The sequence below is a fragment of the Babylonia areolata genome, chromosome 4 (assembly GCF_041734735.1).
Source record: "Babylonia areolata isolate BAREFJ2019XMU chromosome 4, ASM4173473v1, whole genome shotgun sequence".
Taxonomy (NCBI): domain Eukaryota; kingdom Metazoa; phylum Mollusca; class Gastropoda; order Neogastropoda; family Buccinidae; genus Babylonia; species Babylonia areolata.
The window spans coordinates 8,774,810-8,789,873 of record NC_134879.1 but is presented as its reverse complement, the minus strand read 5'-3'; the positions used below and the strand labels follow the sequence as shown (position 1 = coordinate 8,789,873).

Genomic DNA, 15,064 nt, shown 5'->3' with positions numbered 1-15,064 from the left:
CATTAGATGTCCGTAAGGATCAGGTCTGACGTTTGACATTGCTGTTTATAGTCCAGCCGACCGCACAGGGCCATATCAGGACTGCCCAACAAAATCAAAAATTCAACGGCGTAAAACACAAAAGTCTGTCACATCTGAAAGAAACACGTGCAAAACCAAGACAGTCCATGATACAGCATCTTGACCATCACCCTCCTGAAGGCAAACGAGGCCAGGCTGTGCTGAGGACGTCAGATCTTCCGCTCAATTCGTCATCCCCCAGATTACGGAAAGGGCTAATAACACTGCAGAATAGACATCGAGTGCCCAACCCACTGTTTACAACATCACAGAGCAAAACATCACAGACTGCAGTAAAGAGAGAAAACGTGTCGAGACTTGCTGGAAAATACAGAAAGGGGAATGGACTGGGAAGGCAGAAAAAGCAGACAACAGTTAAGGAAGAAAAAAGGCAGAAATAAAGAGAACATTAGAAAAGAAGAAACTTCTTGCACAGCCTTTCCAGGCGGGAGTGCTGTTTATACATAAGGACTCCCTGGCTTCTCACAAGGGAGGGTTATGTACAACAAAAAGCTTGTTGGGTCATGTACAGAGGTACAATACTGTATTGCATTATGTTGCATTGCATTGAAGTGCATTACATTGCATTGCATTATATTGCATTCCAAACATCGCATTGTGTTGTATTGTATTGCATTGCACTGTGTAACTTTTATGTGACAGCATGTTCTTTTTAATGGTAAATTTGTGCAGCTTGAAAACCCTGGACATAGAATGTGTTGTAAGAGCTTGTACTGTATCAAATATATGTTTACGAATTCGTGCTTTTAGTGAATGATCAAACTGTGTGTTGTTCTGTGGATGAAATGCCTTTTTTAATCAGTGTCTTTTTTGTCAGCAAAGGTGTCAACAGTGTATTCTTGTAGATAATAAAGTACTCTTGTACCTTATATCAGGGTGTTCCTAAAACCCTCTTTGCCGAGAGAGTGGGGATGTAACTTTGACAAGACACTCTCCACTACAATCAAATCCTAGCCGGGACAGCAGTTACCTCCTCTGCTGTTAGGATGGTCATAGTCGAAAATGTCTATCATACATAGCTCCATTCGAAACAGTGTGACTGGTTTCAGGGCGGTGGACATTGCGCTATATCAGATAATAAACTCTCCTTATACCGAATATCAGTGTGCTTCCTTCAGAACCATGTGACTGGTTCCAGGGCCGTGGACATCGCGGAGCGTGCTCTGGGCAGGAACCACCCCAACGTGGCCACCGCCCTGAACAACCTGGGCACTCTGGAGGTGAACCGTGACCAGTTCCACAAGGCTGTGCAATACTTCAAGGACGCCATGGACATTTACAAGGTCAGCTGCAGGCTTGATGACTTGATTGACAGGGATGCTTCTGTAGCAGCTCCAGGCTTGATGACTTGATTGACAGGGATGCTTCTGTAGCGCCGTTCCTCGGTCAGAAACCAGACTCTAAGCGTTTTACAGACACGGAAGTCAATTTCCATGACAAGCTGCCTATACCTGGGAAGAGCTGACTGTGAGAAGTCTTTAAGCGCTCATCGTTAGTTTCCTGTGTTATTCAGTTAGAGATGTTTCTTTTACGTGTGCATGCCACACACCTTTTTTTACGTGCACAAAGTGCAAGCTACACCACGATTTATCTTCTCATCCGAATGGATTCATTGTTTTGCAAAGGGGGAAATGTTTGGGAATCATGGTACTCGAGTCAAACCGTGTCTTTAATCAACGCGCTAATTGCCCATCCCGTCGCGCTAATACACCAACCTTTCGTGCTAATATTCCAACCTGTCGCGCTAATATACCAACCTTTCGTGCTAATATTCCATCCCGTCGCGCTAATACACCAACCTTTCGTGCTAATATTCCAACCTGTCGCGCTAATATACCAACCTTTCGTGCTAATATTCCATCCCGTCGCGCTAATATACCAACCTTTCGTGCTAATATTCCAACCTGTCGCGCTAATATTCCATCCTGTCACTGTCAAACCTAACTCCTTGACTGCTGATGACAAAACGCTGGTCACTGAAGGACTGTTGCTTGTGATAAGATATGGGGTTACTGTGTTCTATTCTATTCTATTCTATTCTGTTCTATTCTGCTGTAGTTATTGTGTTGTATTGTATTACATTGTATTCTGTTCTGTTACTCTTTATCACAGCAGATTTTTCTGTGTGAAATTCAGGCTGCTCTCCCCAGGGATAGCGCGTTACTACACTGACAGCGCCATCTTTTTTGTATCCTTTCCTGCCTGCACTGTTATTTGCTTTTCCTATCGAAGTGGGGTTTTTGGGGGCGGGGGGGGGGGGGGGTACAGAATTTTGCCATGGGCAATCCTTTTCATTGCCGCGGGTTCTTTTACGTGCACTAAGTGCATGCTGAAGTCGGGACCTCGATTTATCATCTCATCCGAATGACTAATGTCCAGACCACCACTCAAGGTCTAGTGGAGGGGGAGAGAATACTGGAGCTGTGGGAATCAAACCAGTGCGCTCAGATTCTCTCGCTTTCTAGGCGGACGCTTGACCACCAGGCCACCACTGCACTCCTCTGGTCAGGATGCTGGTCAACATTCTGCATTTTAGACTCCTTCCACTTGGGGACCGTGCCGTTGTTCAGCAAAGCAAATCACACCACTTACAAGCACACACACTGCGACACTGATCCCACTTGATCAAGGTTCAGCAGCTAAGGGTAAAGTCATGTTACTACGGAACTGTTCCTGACGGGAGTGCTGACGTTTCGCCCACAAATTAATCCAACTGGGGACAGGTGGGGTGGATGGGTGTACTTTTTTCTGTTTTCAAAATTCAGAGGTATCACATGTTAGTCCTGAAGGTTTTGCCTCTCGTTACTTTCTTTTCTTTTCTTTTTTCTTTGTACAAAACTTCAGCACTGTTCTTTGTTATCAAATCGACACATTGACATTTCAAAACTATTTTTAGATAGACTGGAATAATATTCAGTATGAAATAATTATTACATTTATGCGTTCGTCATATTTTGTACCGTATTGATTATGCGTGTGCTTTTACTTGCGTGCACATGTGTGTGGTTGTTGTTTTGTTTGTTTGTTTGTCGTTGTTTCATTCAGAAAGCATGGTATTCGACTTCCTTTGGTGTAATGTCTTTCTGTTTTCTAGTTGACTGATATTTGCCAGTTCCTCCTAGTGTTCTGAGTGTGGATTATCAGGCCCTTTTAGTTGACAAAGTGTGCTTATGTACAAATGACAAAGTGTACGCGTGTGTGTGTATGTGTGTGTGAGAGAGAGAGTTAGTGTGTGCGTGTGCATGTGTGTGTGGATGTATGTGTTTGTTTGTTTGTTTGTTTGTTTTGTGTGTGTGTGCGTGTATGTATGGATGTATGTGTGTGTGTGTGTGTGTGTGTGTGTGTGTGTGTGTCCAGACCAGCCAGTCGTGTCTGATCGGCAACGACCTGTTCAAGACACAGGAGAAGTACATCTACGCCCTCATCAAAGTGGGCCAACACGCCGAGGCCCTGGAAGCCTTTTGGGAGCTGTGTGCGTGTACACCGCTGCCTCTCTCCCTCACTTGCCTTCACTCACATCTTTCATCTCTCTTCATTCCCAAACTACTTCATTCTAAGCCACGCCCCCCTCCTTCCCCAACCCCACCCCTTCCATCCCCCCTTCCTCTCCCCAACTAGTGATTATTATGTATGAATGTAATGTTTGTATGTTGGATTTAGTTGTTAACATTTTAAAGTATTCTATGTCTTTAACGTACACACATTGAATGACCGAATATCGTGTATTGTTTATGTGTGTCAAGTATAGCCCGAAATGTTCATAATGATTTCATAGCTAGATGGTGTCTATATAAAGCTTCCTGTTTGGACGCAAACCAAAGTGGCGAATATATGTAATCAACAGACTGCAAACGTTCAATATTGATCTAAATCTGTTCTATATTTTACAACTCAGTGCAAAATACTTGTCTAACAAAACGTAAATGGCAACCTCCAGTTCAATTCGTCACTTTTTACATTCCGGAGTTTGTATACCAGTTCGTAGTGTATATTTATAGCGTCAATATGTGTGTGAAAAAGTGGGTTTTTTTCGGTTTTGGATTAGGTTTTTATCTCCTCCTTGTAAGATTCATTTAGTGTACTCTGTTAGCGTTTTCTTTCAATGATAATTTCGATATATCATAGTATTTTTTATCTTTCATTATTATTGGTATTGTTATCATCATTATTATTTTCATGTGTGTGTAGATGTTTCTGTGTGTGTGTGTGTATGTTTTGTGATGCAAAAATGGAAAAACTGACTAATAATGTTGTTTTGTGTTTTCTATCAGAATAATTAAAGCCAAGTGTTGTTGTTGCAGACGAGCAGGCCCAGAAAGGGGAGGCGACCCTGTGGCAGGTGATGTGGGGGGAGGTGATGTCCCTTCTCATGGCCCAGGGTCCGAGCCAGGCCCCGAAGGTGGCGGAGGTGGCCCTGTTCGTGATGACCCGTGCCGGACCCTCTGACGTCATGCTGACCTTTCTGGACAGGGCCGACAGGGCCAGCAAGACAACGGTGAAGAGGCCTGCCGAGTTCACCGTGCAGCACGCGCTCCAACAGTCAGTGTCACGCCCCTCTTCTTTTCCTCTTTAGCAGGAATAACAATGATAAAAGGACATTTAGTACGCCCAGTCTAATGAGACAAAAGCCCTGGGCGTTTACAATGAAAAATGAAATGACGTATGCATACTAAAAACACACGAATACACCAGCACGCACAAATCATCCAGTTCCAACTCCATCCCACAAACCCACACCCTCTCTAAACGAGATGTAGAGACACACACACGCACACGTGCGCAAGCACATGTACGTTTAGAAACAGTAAAAATAATATAAGTAAACAAAATAACTTGACTAAAACAACAAAAGTGAAGACAAGGAGTTATTTACTAATTTGAATGGCTGGAGTTTTCAAAGAGGTTTTGAAAGAAGGCCAGGAAACAGCATGACGGACAGGAAACAGCATGACGGACAGGAAACAGCATGACGGACAGGATGACGGACAGGAAACAGCATGACGGACAGGAAACAGCATGACGGACAGGAAACGGGTGTGGATTAGACTTTCATGGCTTGGTCCTGTCACGTGCAATGGACCTACCCACCAAGTTCGTCACGTTGAAATCTGCCTTCAAAACACGACTCTACAAATCTGCTGTCATGGATGTCTGGGTGTTGGCATGTGGTGTTGCTCGCACGTCTGTCTGTCTGTCTGTCTGTCTCTCTCTCCACACACACACACACACACACACACACACACACATATATATATATATATATATATATATATATATAATCATATGTGTGTGCATGTGTGTGTGTACATATATATATATATATATATATATATATATAATCATATGTGTGTGCATGTGTGTGTGTACATATATATATATATGTGACTGTATCTCTCTCTCTCTCTCTCTGTGTCTCTCTCTCTCTCTCTCTCTCTATATATATATATATATATATTATATGTGTGTGTGTGTGTGACTGTATCTCTCTCTCTCTCTCTCTCTCTGTCTGTCTGTCTCTCTCTCTCTCTCTCTCTCTCTCTCTATATATATATATATATATATATATATCATATATATATATATATGTGTGTGTGTGTCTGTGTATCTGTCTGTCTCTCTGTTCTTTCCCATTTCTTTCACTGGTCAATGCAACAGCAAACATCTCCCGGTTCCATGCGCCAGTTCCAGTATGCATGCCATCTTGCTCGTTGTCCTCCTGTTTCAGAATGACGCGTTCATGTGACAGCGGTTTGATTTGTTTCTGGACAGGACTTACCGCTGTTGAAATACATTTGTTATTATAGTTATCATTATTATGTGGATGTGTCCGAACGCAGTGACGCCTCCTTGAGAAACTGAAGCTGAACTGTCGTCAGGAAGCCCGGAAGCCAGCTGCTGCTGGCCTATCAGGCCCAGGAAGTGCTGATCCCTGAGGGCAAGACGGAAGAGTTGCTGGCCCTGTTGGAGCGGAGCGGGAAGGCGCTGGGAGCGGGGTCCGACCTGTACCACGCGGCGATGGGCTGGTGCCGGAACAAACAGAAGGACGACATGGCTTTCCACATCCTCAAGCATGCCTCGGACAAGTTTCCCGACAATGTGGTCAGTCCGCCAATTTTTTTTTTTTTTTTTAATGATGTGTTATAATCATTATTATTATCATTAGTAGTAGTAATAGTATTGTTATTTTAGTAGTAGTAGTATCATTGTTCTTATCATTATCATCGTCATTATCATTATAACTTTACCTTCACAAAGGACACTTTTTTGGCCACAGTGACTCCACTATACCAATAAAAAAAAAATTCAAAACTCGTAAAAAACAAAGCATAATACTGTTGTCTGTGTGGCATTTGATTAAGAGAATTGTGATAAAGTGGTTGTTCATGACGTTGGTTAGTTTATTCATTTCTTTGGTTTTGCTGAAAAGAACGCTGACATTTTGCTCCACCGTATTTGTTTGCTGGGTTTTTTTCAGAACTTTTCCAGCCAGATTTGTGTCAAGTTACGGGAAGAAGAAAAGTTCGAGGAGGCACTGCCCTATGCAAAGCGAATGCTCAGCGCTCAGCCCGAGGATGTGAACTTGCTGCTGTTCGTGGGAGAGTTCTTCATCCAGAACGCAGACCTGGACAAGGCCACCGAGGTGTTCACCAAGGCCACGAAGCTGGCCAAGCCAGGCAGCAACGAACACAAGCAGGTGAGCTGTTTTGTTTTGATGATACCGCATCATGATCACATGCTTCCTTCGTTTCAGTGAGCATTATACAAGCACACCGCTGTTTCCGTGTCCGCAATAGCCACACGCCGGGTTCCTCTGCCGCAGTCCTGGCACCGGCAGTCCACAGTGAAATATCGATGTTAGGTCGCCAGAGGGCCACACACCAGAAAAGACCCTGCACTGCCGCTGGCGGTGTTCAGTTGTGCCTGTTCTGATTCAGCACTCCAAGCCCCCAGTGTGGAAGTGGAGAGGGATCCCACAATTCAGTCGTTGTGCACAGTACACACACAACGCAGTACACACACAACTTATGGGCCATGAGCATGTAGGGTATGTGTGAGGTGTGCGATGCAGTGTATGTGTCGTGTGTGATGTACAGTGGATGTTATCGAGGGGTGTGCTGTGCTGTGACAGGCATCCAGCGGCCTGCAGATCGTGTCCATGATGGCCAAGAGAAAGGCCTCCCTTCAAGCCACGGGAGGCAAGTAGCGTCACCACACGTCACCGTCACACACCATCCCTGCTTGTCCTTGCCAGTGTGATGACGTCACGTCCCTTCTCCGGTTGTCTCTTGTCGGTATGACGTCACACCCCATCCTCAGTTCCGACCATTGTGATAATGTCACGTCCCATCTCCTCTTGTCTCTGCCATGTTAGTATGACGTCACATCTCATTTCCGTTGTCGGCCAGTAGGACGTCACATCCCGTCACTTGTCCCAGGATGACGTCACATCTCATGGCTGAATACAGTTTGTAAGCCAGAGGCAAAGGCTTCATTTGTAAATTGATTTTTTTTTTAACTCATCTGAATCTACCCCACTTGTGTCTGGGGTGGTCCCAACGCAGGGAAAAGACACGTGACGTGTGTGGCTGCCTGCAGCAGGGGAGACCAGGGTTGGTCGAGAAGCACGCCTGGAGCGTGAACCACAAGTGAAAAGGGTGGCCTCCTAAAAAGCTGTTTACCCAGTTGTTTTTGCCTGGAAATACTTTTAGACTTGTGTCTACGTATGTAATGACGTCGCTGGAGCATAGTGGAGTAATGTCTGGTGCAGTACTTTCAACACAGCGTGTCACCTCGGTGCTGCTGGGTCTAATCCAATAATTTTATTTGATAATAAAAGATAAATTAACAAAAAATAATAAAGCACTGAGCTGCCAAAGGTGTGACAATTACAACCACAACTGAAGACAATCCAACGTCGTCTTTTATTCCAGGCATAAAATGTCTTTATGCTCTGTGTGTTTGTGTGTGTGTGTGTGTGTGTGATATTTCGGTGTGTAGATAGTCGTGTTATATATATATATATATATATATAAGGTATAGTTAACAGCTGGTAGCAACTCGGTAACAATAAGGAAGAATTGTAAGAGTGATGGCATGGGGTGGTTGTGGGGTTGGTTTGTTTTATAAGCAGATAATTGTAGCAATAATGCTAATGCCAAGAAAGATAAGAACAACTAGACACAGACGGATGCGGCTAATTTCATTCATTACAGGCCATGGCTCCTAACGAATGAATGTGCGAGTAGTACACAATATAATCGCAAAAATGAAGTGTAGAAAAACATAATATGGCAACAACAATATCTCTTTTCAATTTCTCCATCAGGCAGGGCGACATGTTACCAGATTTTTTTTTTAATGTCCAGGAGACAAGCAGATAAAATAAAACCAACTTGCCGCACCAACAAGTTTCTACTTGACATCCTCCAGTAAAGGTTGTGCAAGGACAGGTTAGCTGATATGACTCATTAGAGATGTAGTAGGTATTACAGGGGGGAAACAGGGATGAGGTGTGACAGTAAAAATGGAGACGGAAAGTGTGAGCGGTCTATACTGTAGCTGACTGCACAGTCACCCTTCCACTCAGACAATCACAACCTGGCTGCCAAACGGGCACGTGGAGCGAGCTTTTCCACCTGTCTGCCAGGAGGTTTACTTTCTCGGACAATCAGAGGGCGGGGGAAGGGTATTTGAAGCTTTGATCAGGGAACTCTGACCTCCATAGCGAAACAATTAATTGATCCGTCTATTGAGGTCTGAATCACATCAGGTTTGGTTTTTTAACCCTGTTAAACTCAGGATCTGCGGCACTTTCTGTTAACCACTGACTTGTCGCCGTCGACAAATCAGCACATCGTCGATAAATTAGCGGTAAACAGACATCCGTCGAACTGTCGCCAGATCAAGGTTTCGACGACAATTTAGCGTGGCAGAAATTTGTCAGGTTGACTCCGTTCCGAGTTCGACAACAAATCAGCGGATCGGCTGACATTTCAGCGAGATTCATTCAAACAAAAAAAAAACACATCAGAGGCTTATAGGCCTACACAAAGATAATTGCAACACATGACAGGTTCATCATCATCGTCGTAGTCATCATCATCGTCGTATTCATCATCATGTTCATGAGCATTATCATTGTCATAGTTTTTAACATCGTCAACCCATAGCAATACAAACAGCGACAATTTGGAGCTTACAAAAGTAGTGCAAACCGCCGATTTATCGTCGATCGTCGACAATTTGGTTGAGCTCTGTTCGGCAAAGCGATGAATTGTCGCCGGCATCAGTCTGGCGAAGTCGACAAATCGGTGGTTAACACAGGTCGTAGTTGTTCCCTCTTTTCCAGATGAACTGCATTAGTGGGGTTTGAGTATCTGGAGCTGTGTGTCATCTGCGAAGTACGCTGTTTATCAGATATAGTAAGGCACGACACTACTGGAGTTGCTGTGTTGATATGTACCACGCTCAACGTGTTTCAGTTTTTGTTTCACATTGGATTTCCTCTTATTTCCTCACTTTACTCCTTCCTTGATTGAAATTCGTCTTCCCTTGAAAACATTCATTAGTCATTCACATATTGGCTTGCTTTGTCATTGTTGTAGTTTGATATTTCGGTTCTAAACATAGCCTTCATTACGAACGAACGCATATATATATAAACATTCGCAATAAAACCACTTACATCACAATATTTCCCTATATTATTATTTTACTCTTGTTTTGTTTTTTTAAGGGGTAGAGTTGTTATAAACAAATGATGTATATTAAACTAAAAGTACCATCAGTTTTGTTTTGAAAGCAGTGAGATATGTCAGAGTGGGTTGGGGGAAAACATGGGTGGCACAGCATGCCAAAAGGCAGCGAGAATTGCTCCAAGCTGTGGTGGAGGGGTTGTGGAGATGTAGACAGGAAGCAGAGTATGATGATGGGATGAACGGCTGTGTTGAATTGACGGATGGCCCTGGGTTTCTAGGAATCTCTCTTTCTGTGTCTCTCTGTCTCTCTCCGTGGCTAAACCATAACAATGAGAGATGCGTGTGCGAGTGTTTCTGGAATTGTGTTCACGATTATTTGAAGTGCCCATTTGTCCGAAGGACTTCATTACTGATTGGATAATAAAACACTCTCTCTCTCTCTCTCTCTCTCTATGTCGGTTGCTCTGTCTAACAATCTATCTATCTAACTATCTCTGTCTCTTCGAACTACCCCTAAAATGTTGTACAAAGCTCCACATTCACCACTTTATCGTCATTATATGAAGTTCTGATTTCAAATAACTTATAGGCATGCGTAACAATTTTTGTTGCAATCAAACGTTCTTGCAGTTTCGTCTGATTCAACCCGATTATACTGAGTTTGTGCAAAATAAAGGAATGTGTTTGCATTTGCAGTGATCACTTCAACATGATCAGATTCTCTGTCTGTCTGTCTCCCTCTCTCTCTTTAAAAATGCTTCAGGCAGTGTTCACTATTAAGTGTATCATATTTTAGTTTGCACTTCAACTTGTTTTTACTGAATATTCTATTTTGATATATTTCGCCATTGCGTTCATATGTATTGTACATGATAGACCACGCAGGATATAAGCTCAAACTTGCTGTTGCTCAAGCTTGTTGTTTGTTCAATACTGTTCACACCAAATGCTGTAATTTGTCTGGTTTCTTGAATAAAAACATTCAGAGCAATGAGTTGGAAGAAGAGCGAAGGTGAGAGGGAGGGTGTTGGGGACAAGTTATTGCATTGAATTGATTGTATCACTTTGTCTCACAACATATTTCTCTATGTGAAATTCGGGCTGCTCTCTTCGAGTAGTGCGCGTCTCCACACTGCAGCGCCACACAGCTTCCCCCGCCTCTGTGTGTGTGTGTGTGTGTGTGTGTGTGTGTTTGTTGTTGTTGTTGTTGTTGTTGTTTGCAAGTGTATTTGTTTCACTGTCGATGTGAATTTTTCTTCAGAATTTTGCCGGGGACAACCTTTTTGTTGCTGTGTGTTCTTTTTACGTGAGCTAAGTGCATGCTGCTCACGGGACCTCGGTTTATCGTCATATCCGAAAGACTAGCACCCAGACCACCACTCTAGGTCTAGCACATGGAGGAGGAAAAATCCCTGTACTGTGTGGGACTCGAACCCGCGGACACTCCGTTTCCTACTCGAGCGCATTACCACTGAGCCACCATTCACCCAGCCACCCCCTTCTTGTCGTGCAGTCAGCACACACACAACGGAAGGAGAATATATATGAACACGCGTCAAAGTGAAGAATTTCTTTAATCATCTTTTTTTTCCTTCCATCGCACCGTTTCATTGGCATTACTCCCACGCTGCTCCATCCGAGTTCCCCAAACACTGGCACACCCAAATTCGTCTATCGCAGTCCAAGCGTCTGCAGTCCACTGGCAGCTATCGGATTTTATGTCGCCAGCACGCCACGCACCAGAGGAGACCCCGCACTGCCACTGAGTCACTTCGGTGGTGTTCAGTAGTGCCTGTTCTGATTTAACGCACTTTGGACAACACCTACTATACCCCCTACTGACGACAGTAATAGTTTAGTCGCAGAGCCAGACTGGGTGAGCGTCCCCCCAATACCCCTCACACCCTCCCAACCCCCCACCCCACCCACCACGTCCCCCTTCCTCCCAAAGTGGAGTCCGCCACCACGTTCTACCGATGACAGTCTCCACTACACCTGCCGACACCGACGACCTTGACAGGACTCAAACCAAGCACGAAAGTGGAGTTGGGTCGAAACTGAGGTTACCGTGAGAGCAGGCCACGAAAGGCCACATGATTTAGGACTTGTGTGTGTGTGTGTGTGTGTGTAACTGATGATGAAGGAGGAGGAGGATGTTGTCATGGAGGTTCATTTAGATTTGGGACTACGTTACATGGCTGTATATTGATAAATTAAAACCGGGACCGAGAGATTCATAGTCCTACTCTTGCAGTGTTGGTGAGGAAATTTGAGCAGCACACCCAAAGACGTATCCGTGAAGTGGATGATACTCAACGATGAGGTCCCAGTCTTCCCATTAAGCCAGTAGCACACTCACCTCTCTCAGCCGTCAGTACGCGACGCTAGCCACTTCGCCTCGGCGGCTGGTATCAATTTAAGATTTCTTGTTAGTTAAAATGCAGACTGTTAACATACTCTCTCTCTCTCTCTCTCTCTCTCTCTCTCTGTGTATATATTTGTTTTGTTTTGTTTGTCGTTTTCGTATTCGCACGTATTTGTGTGTGTGTGTGTGTGTTTACATGGGTGTTTGTGTGTGCGTGTGTGTGCGCGCGCGCGCGCGTGTGTGTTTGTGTGTGTGTTCACTTCAAGTTCAAATCATAGCGGGAGAGAGACGCAGCTGTTCCAGAGCCATGCTGAAGGTCTTTGCCCGGTCTGGAATGCCCAGTCCGGTCAGCATTGGAAGTTCGTGCACGAATAAGTAGTATCTGCACACACACACACACACACACACACACACGCGCGCGCGCGCGAATGTATACACAAACACACACCACATGACCCGTGTGCACGATGGTAAACAACACAGTTTATGTGCAACTGAAGTACACACAACACGCAGTGCCTGTGTAGCACACACAATATAGAATATATGCATGTTACACACTATACATAGTCTATGTGCAAAGTACACACAACACAAAGTACCTCTATAGCGCAAACAACAGTACACACAAGACGAAGTACCTCTATAACGCACACAACACATAGACTATGTGCAAAGTACACACAATATGCAGTACCTCTATAACACACACAACATAATATGGTCCATGTGCATAACTGACCTACACACAACGTTTTACGCACTCAGCATAGTCTTTGTGCTCAATACACACAAAGCCCAGTGCATATACAGCGCACACAACACACAGACTATGTACATAGTACACACACGTTTTACCTCTTTTACACACACAACATTGGGCACACAAGTATTACCTCTAATACGCACACAACATATCTTTGAGCTCAACACACACAACATGTATTACCTCTTTTACGCACACAACATAGTCTTTGTGCTCAGTACACACAAAATACAGTACCTCTAGTACAGCACACACAACATAGTCTTTGTGCTCAGTACACACAAAATACAGTACCTCTAGTACAGCACACACAACATAGTCTTTGTGCTCAGTACACACAAAATACAGTACCTCTAGTACAGCACACACAACATAGTCTTTGTGCTCAGTACACACAAAATACGGTACCTCTAGTACAGCACACACAACATAGTCTTTGTGCTCAGTACACACAAAATACAGTACCTCTAGTACAGCACACACAACATAGTCTTTGTGCTCAGTACACACAAAATACAGTACCTCTAGTACAGCACACACAACATAGTCTTTGTGCTCAGTACACACAAAATACAGAACCTCTAGCACATCACACACAACATAGTCTTTGTGCTCAGTACACACAAAACACAGTACCTCTAGCACAGCACACACAACATAGTCTTTGTGCTCAGTACACACAAAATACAGTACCTCTAGTACAGCACACACAACATAGTCTTTGTGCTCAGTACACACAAAACACAGTACCTCTAGCACAGCACACACAACATAGTCTTTGTGCTCAAAGCCCACAAACAGTCTTTGTGCTCAGTTCACTCAAAACACAGTATCTCTAGAGCGCACACAACACACAGTCAATGTTCACAGTAAAAGAGACGTAGTACTTCTACAGCGCACAAGACAAGACAAGACGTGTGTATTTCAGGAAACCCCGTGGGGCCACATGACAATGTCACACATTCCATGTAACTAATGCAAATATTCATCACATTTGGTATTGTGCTCTGTTGTTGTTGTTGTTGTTGTTGTTGTTTAACAATGGCCGCACCAACTGTCTGGTAAAGACACATTTTTGAGGAAGACATATAGCACACAAACTGTGTGTACGGTACACACAGCACCTAACCCTGTGACCCACACAACATAATTCTGGTCCCTGTGCACACCAGACGTAACTCCAACTGTGGAGCGGTGGCCCAGTGGTAACGCGCCCGCCTAAGAAACGAGTGTCCACGGGTTCTAGTCCCTTTTGGAGACCGGGAGTTTGACTCCACACCCCACCCCCCTCCAACCCCTTCCACTACCCCTTGAATAGTGTCAGCAAGCTAGACTTTCGGATGACGATGAGCCAACGTCCCGTTTGAACACACCCGCCAAAAACTAACCACGGCAGCAAAAGGGTTGTCCCTGACAAAAATATGCACACGAATCCTCTGATATTAAGACAATGTCACGTGCAGACAGAAAAATGGGTGGCGCTGCGCTGTGACGACGCAATCTCCCCGAAGAGAGAAGCCCGAATCTGACACAAAGAAATGTATTGTGACAAAAAGTAACACAATACAATAAATGGCGGATTAATGCAAGTGAACATGCAGTACGGCAGGGAACTGTGACCTGTTCAAGCCAACCCACCTGGGAATCTGCTGGCACTCCAGGGGACCGTCCACGAACAGGGTCTGACAGAAGGTTCGAATGTCGGCGTCTGTGAGCAGCTCCCCCCGGTGAGGCACGATGCAAACACACATCTCCTGGAACATCTTGGGGTCAGGCACCGGCACTATCACCACCTTCAGCACCCCTGGGAAATCCTGCAGTTTCTTCTCCAGCCACCCGGGGTAGATGATGTAAGGACCGTGTATGATGGCTTTGGACCTGAAACATTGCAAAGCTCCCCTCGTTACTTGTTAAACCCGCATGCCAAACATCCGTAAAAACAATCAACAATCGTAATGGGGAGTACGCAACATACTGCAAACCGCACGGCAAAAACAACAGCAAACTTCATGTTGGGGAGGGAAGTGTGATCAAAGCGTTAACACCAACCACGGTTCTCGAATCAGACTGCACACCAAATTATTATTATCATTATCGTTATAGTATCATTATTGTTCTTGTTGCTGCTGCTGCTGCTGCTGCTGCTGTTGTTGA

At 44.5% G+C, this 15,064-nt stretch overlaps 2 protein-coding genes across 3 annotated transcripts in view; one reads left to right on the top strand and one right to left on the bottom strand.

Annotated features, from left to right (window-relative positions):
- LOC143281558 (TPR repeat-containing protein DDB_G0287407-like) overlaps nucleotides 1–8,066 on the top strand; it is a 47,968-nt gene extending 39,902 nt beyond the window's left edge. For both annotated transcript variants that reach the window (XM_076586786.1, XM_076586785.1), the window contains exons 22-27: nucleotides 1,220–1,364; nucleotides 3,439–3,553; nucleotides 4,383–4,620; nucleotides 5,958–6,180; nucleotides 6,557–6,775; nucleotides 7,211–8,066. In XM_076586786.1, the coding sequence (XP_076442901.1) occupies nucleotides 1,220–1,364; nucleotides 3,439–3,553; nucleotides 4,383–4,620; nucleotides 5,958–6,180; nucleotides 6,557–6,775; nucleotides 7,211–7,285 (1,015 nt within the window). In that variant the 3' untranslated portion in view covers nucleotides 7,286–8,066. The remainder of the gene's footprint in view (nucleotides 1–1,219; nucleotides 1,365–3,438; nucleotides 3,554–4,382; nucleotides 4,621–5,957; nucleotides 6,181–6,556; nucleotides 6,776–7,210) is intronic.
- Nucleotides 8,067–14,238: 6,172 nt separating this feature from the next.
- The window catches only part of LOC143281384 (medium-chain acyl-CoA ligase ACSF2, mitochondrial-like), a 1,690-nt gene continuing 864 nt past the window's right edge, over nucleotides 14,239–15,064 (bottom strand). Inside the window, exons 2-3 of the mRNA XM_076586590.1 lie at nucleotides 14,549–14,788; nucleotides 14,239–14,320 (exon numbers count right to left, since the gene is read on the bottom strand). Of these exons, the coding sequence (XP_076442705.1) occupies nucleotides 14,239–14,320; nucleotides 14,549–14,788 (322 nt within the window). The remainder of the gene's footprint in view (nucleotides 14,321–14,548; nucleotides 14,789–15,064) is intronic.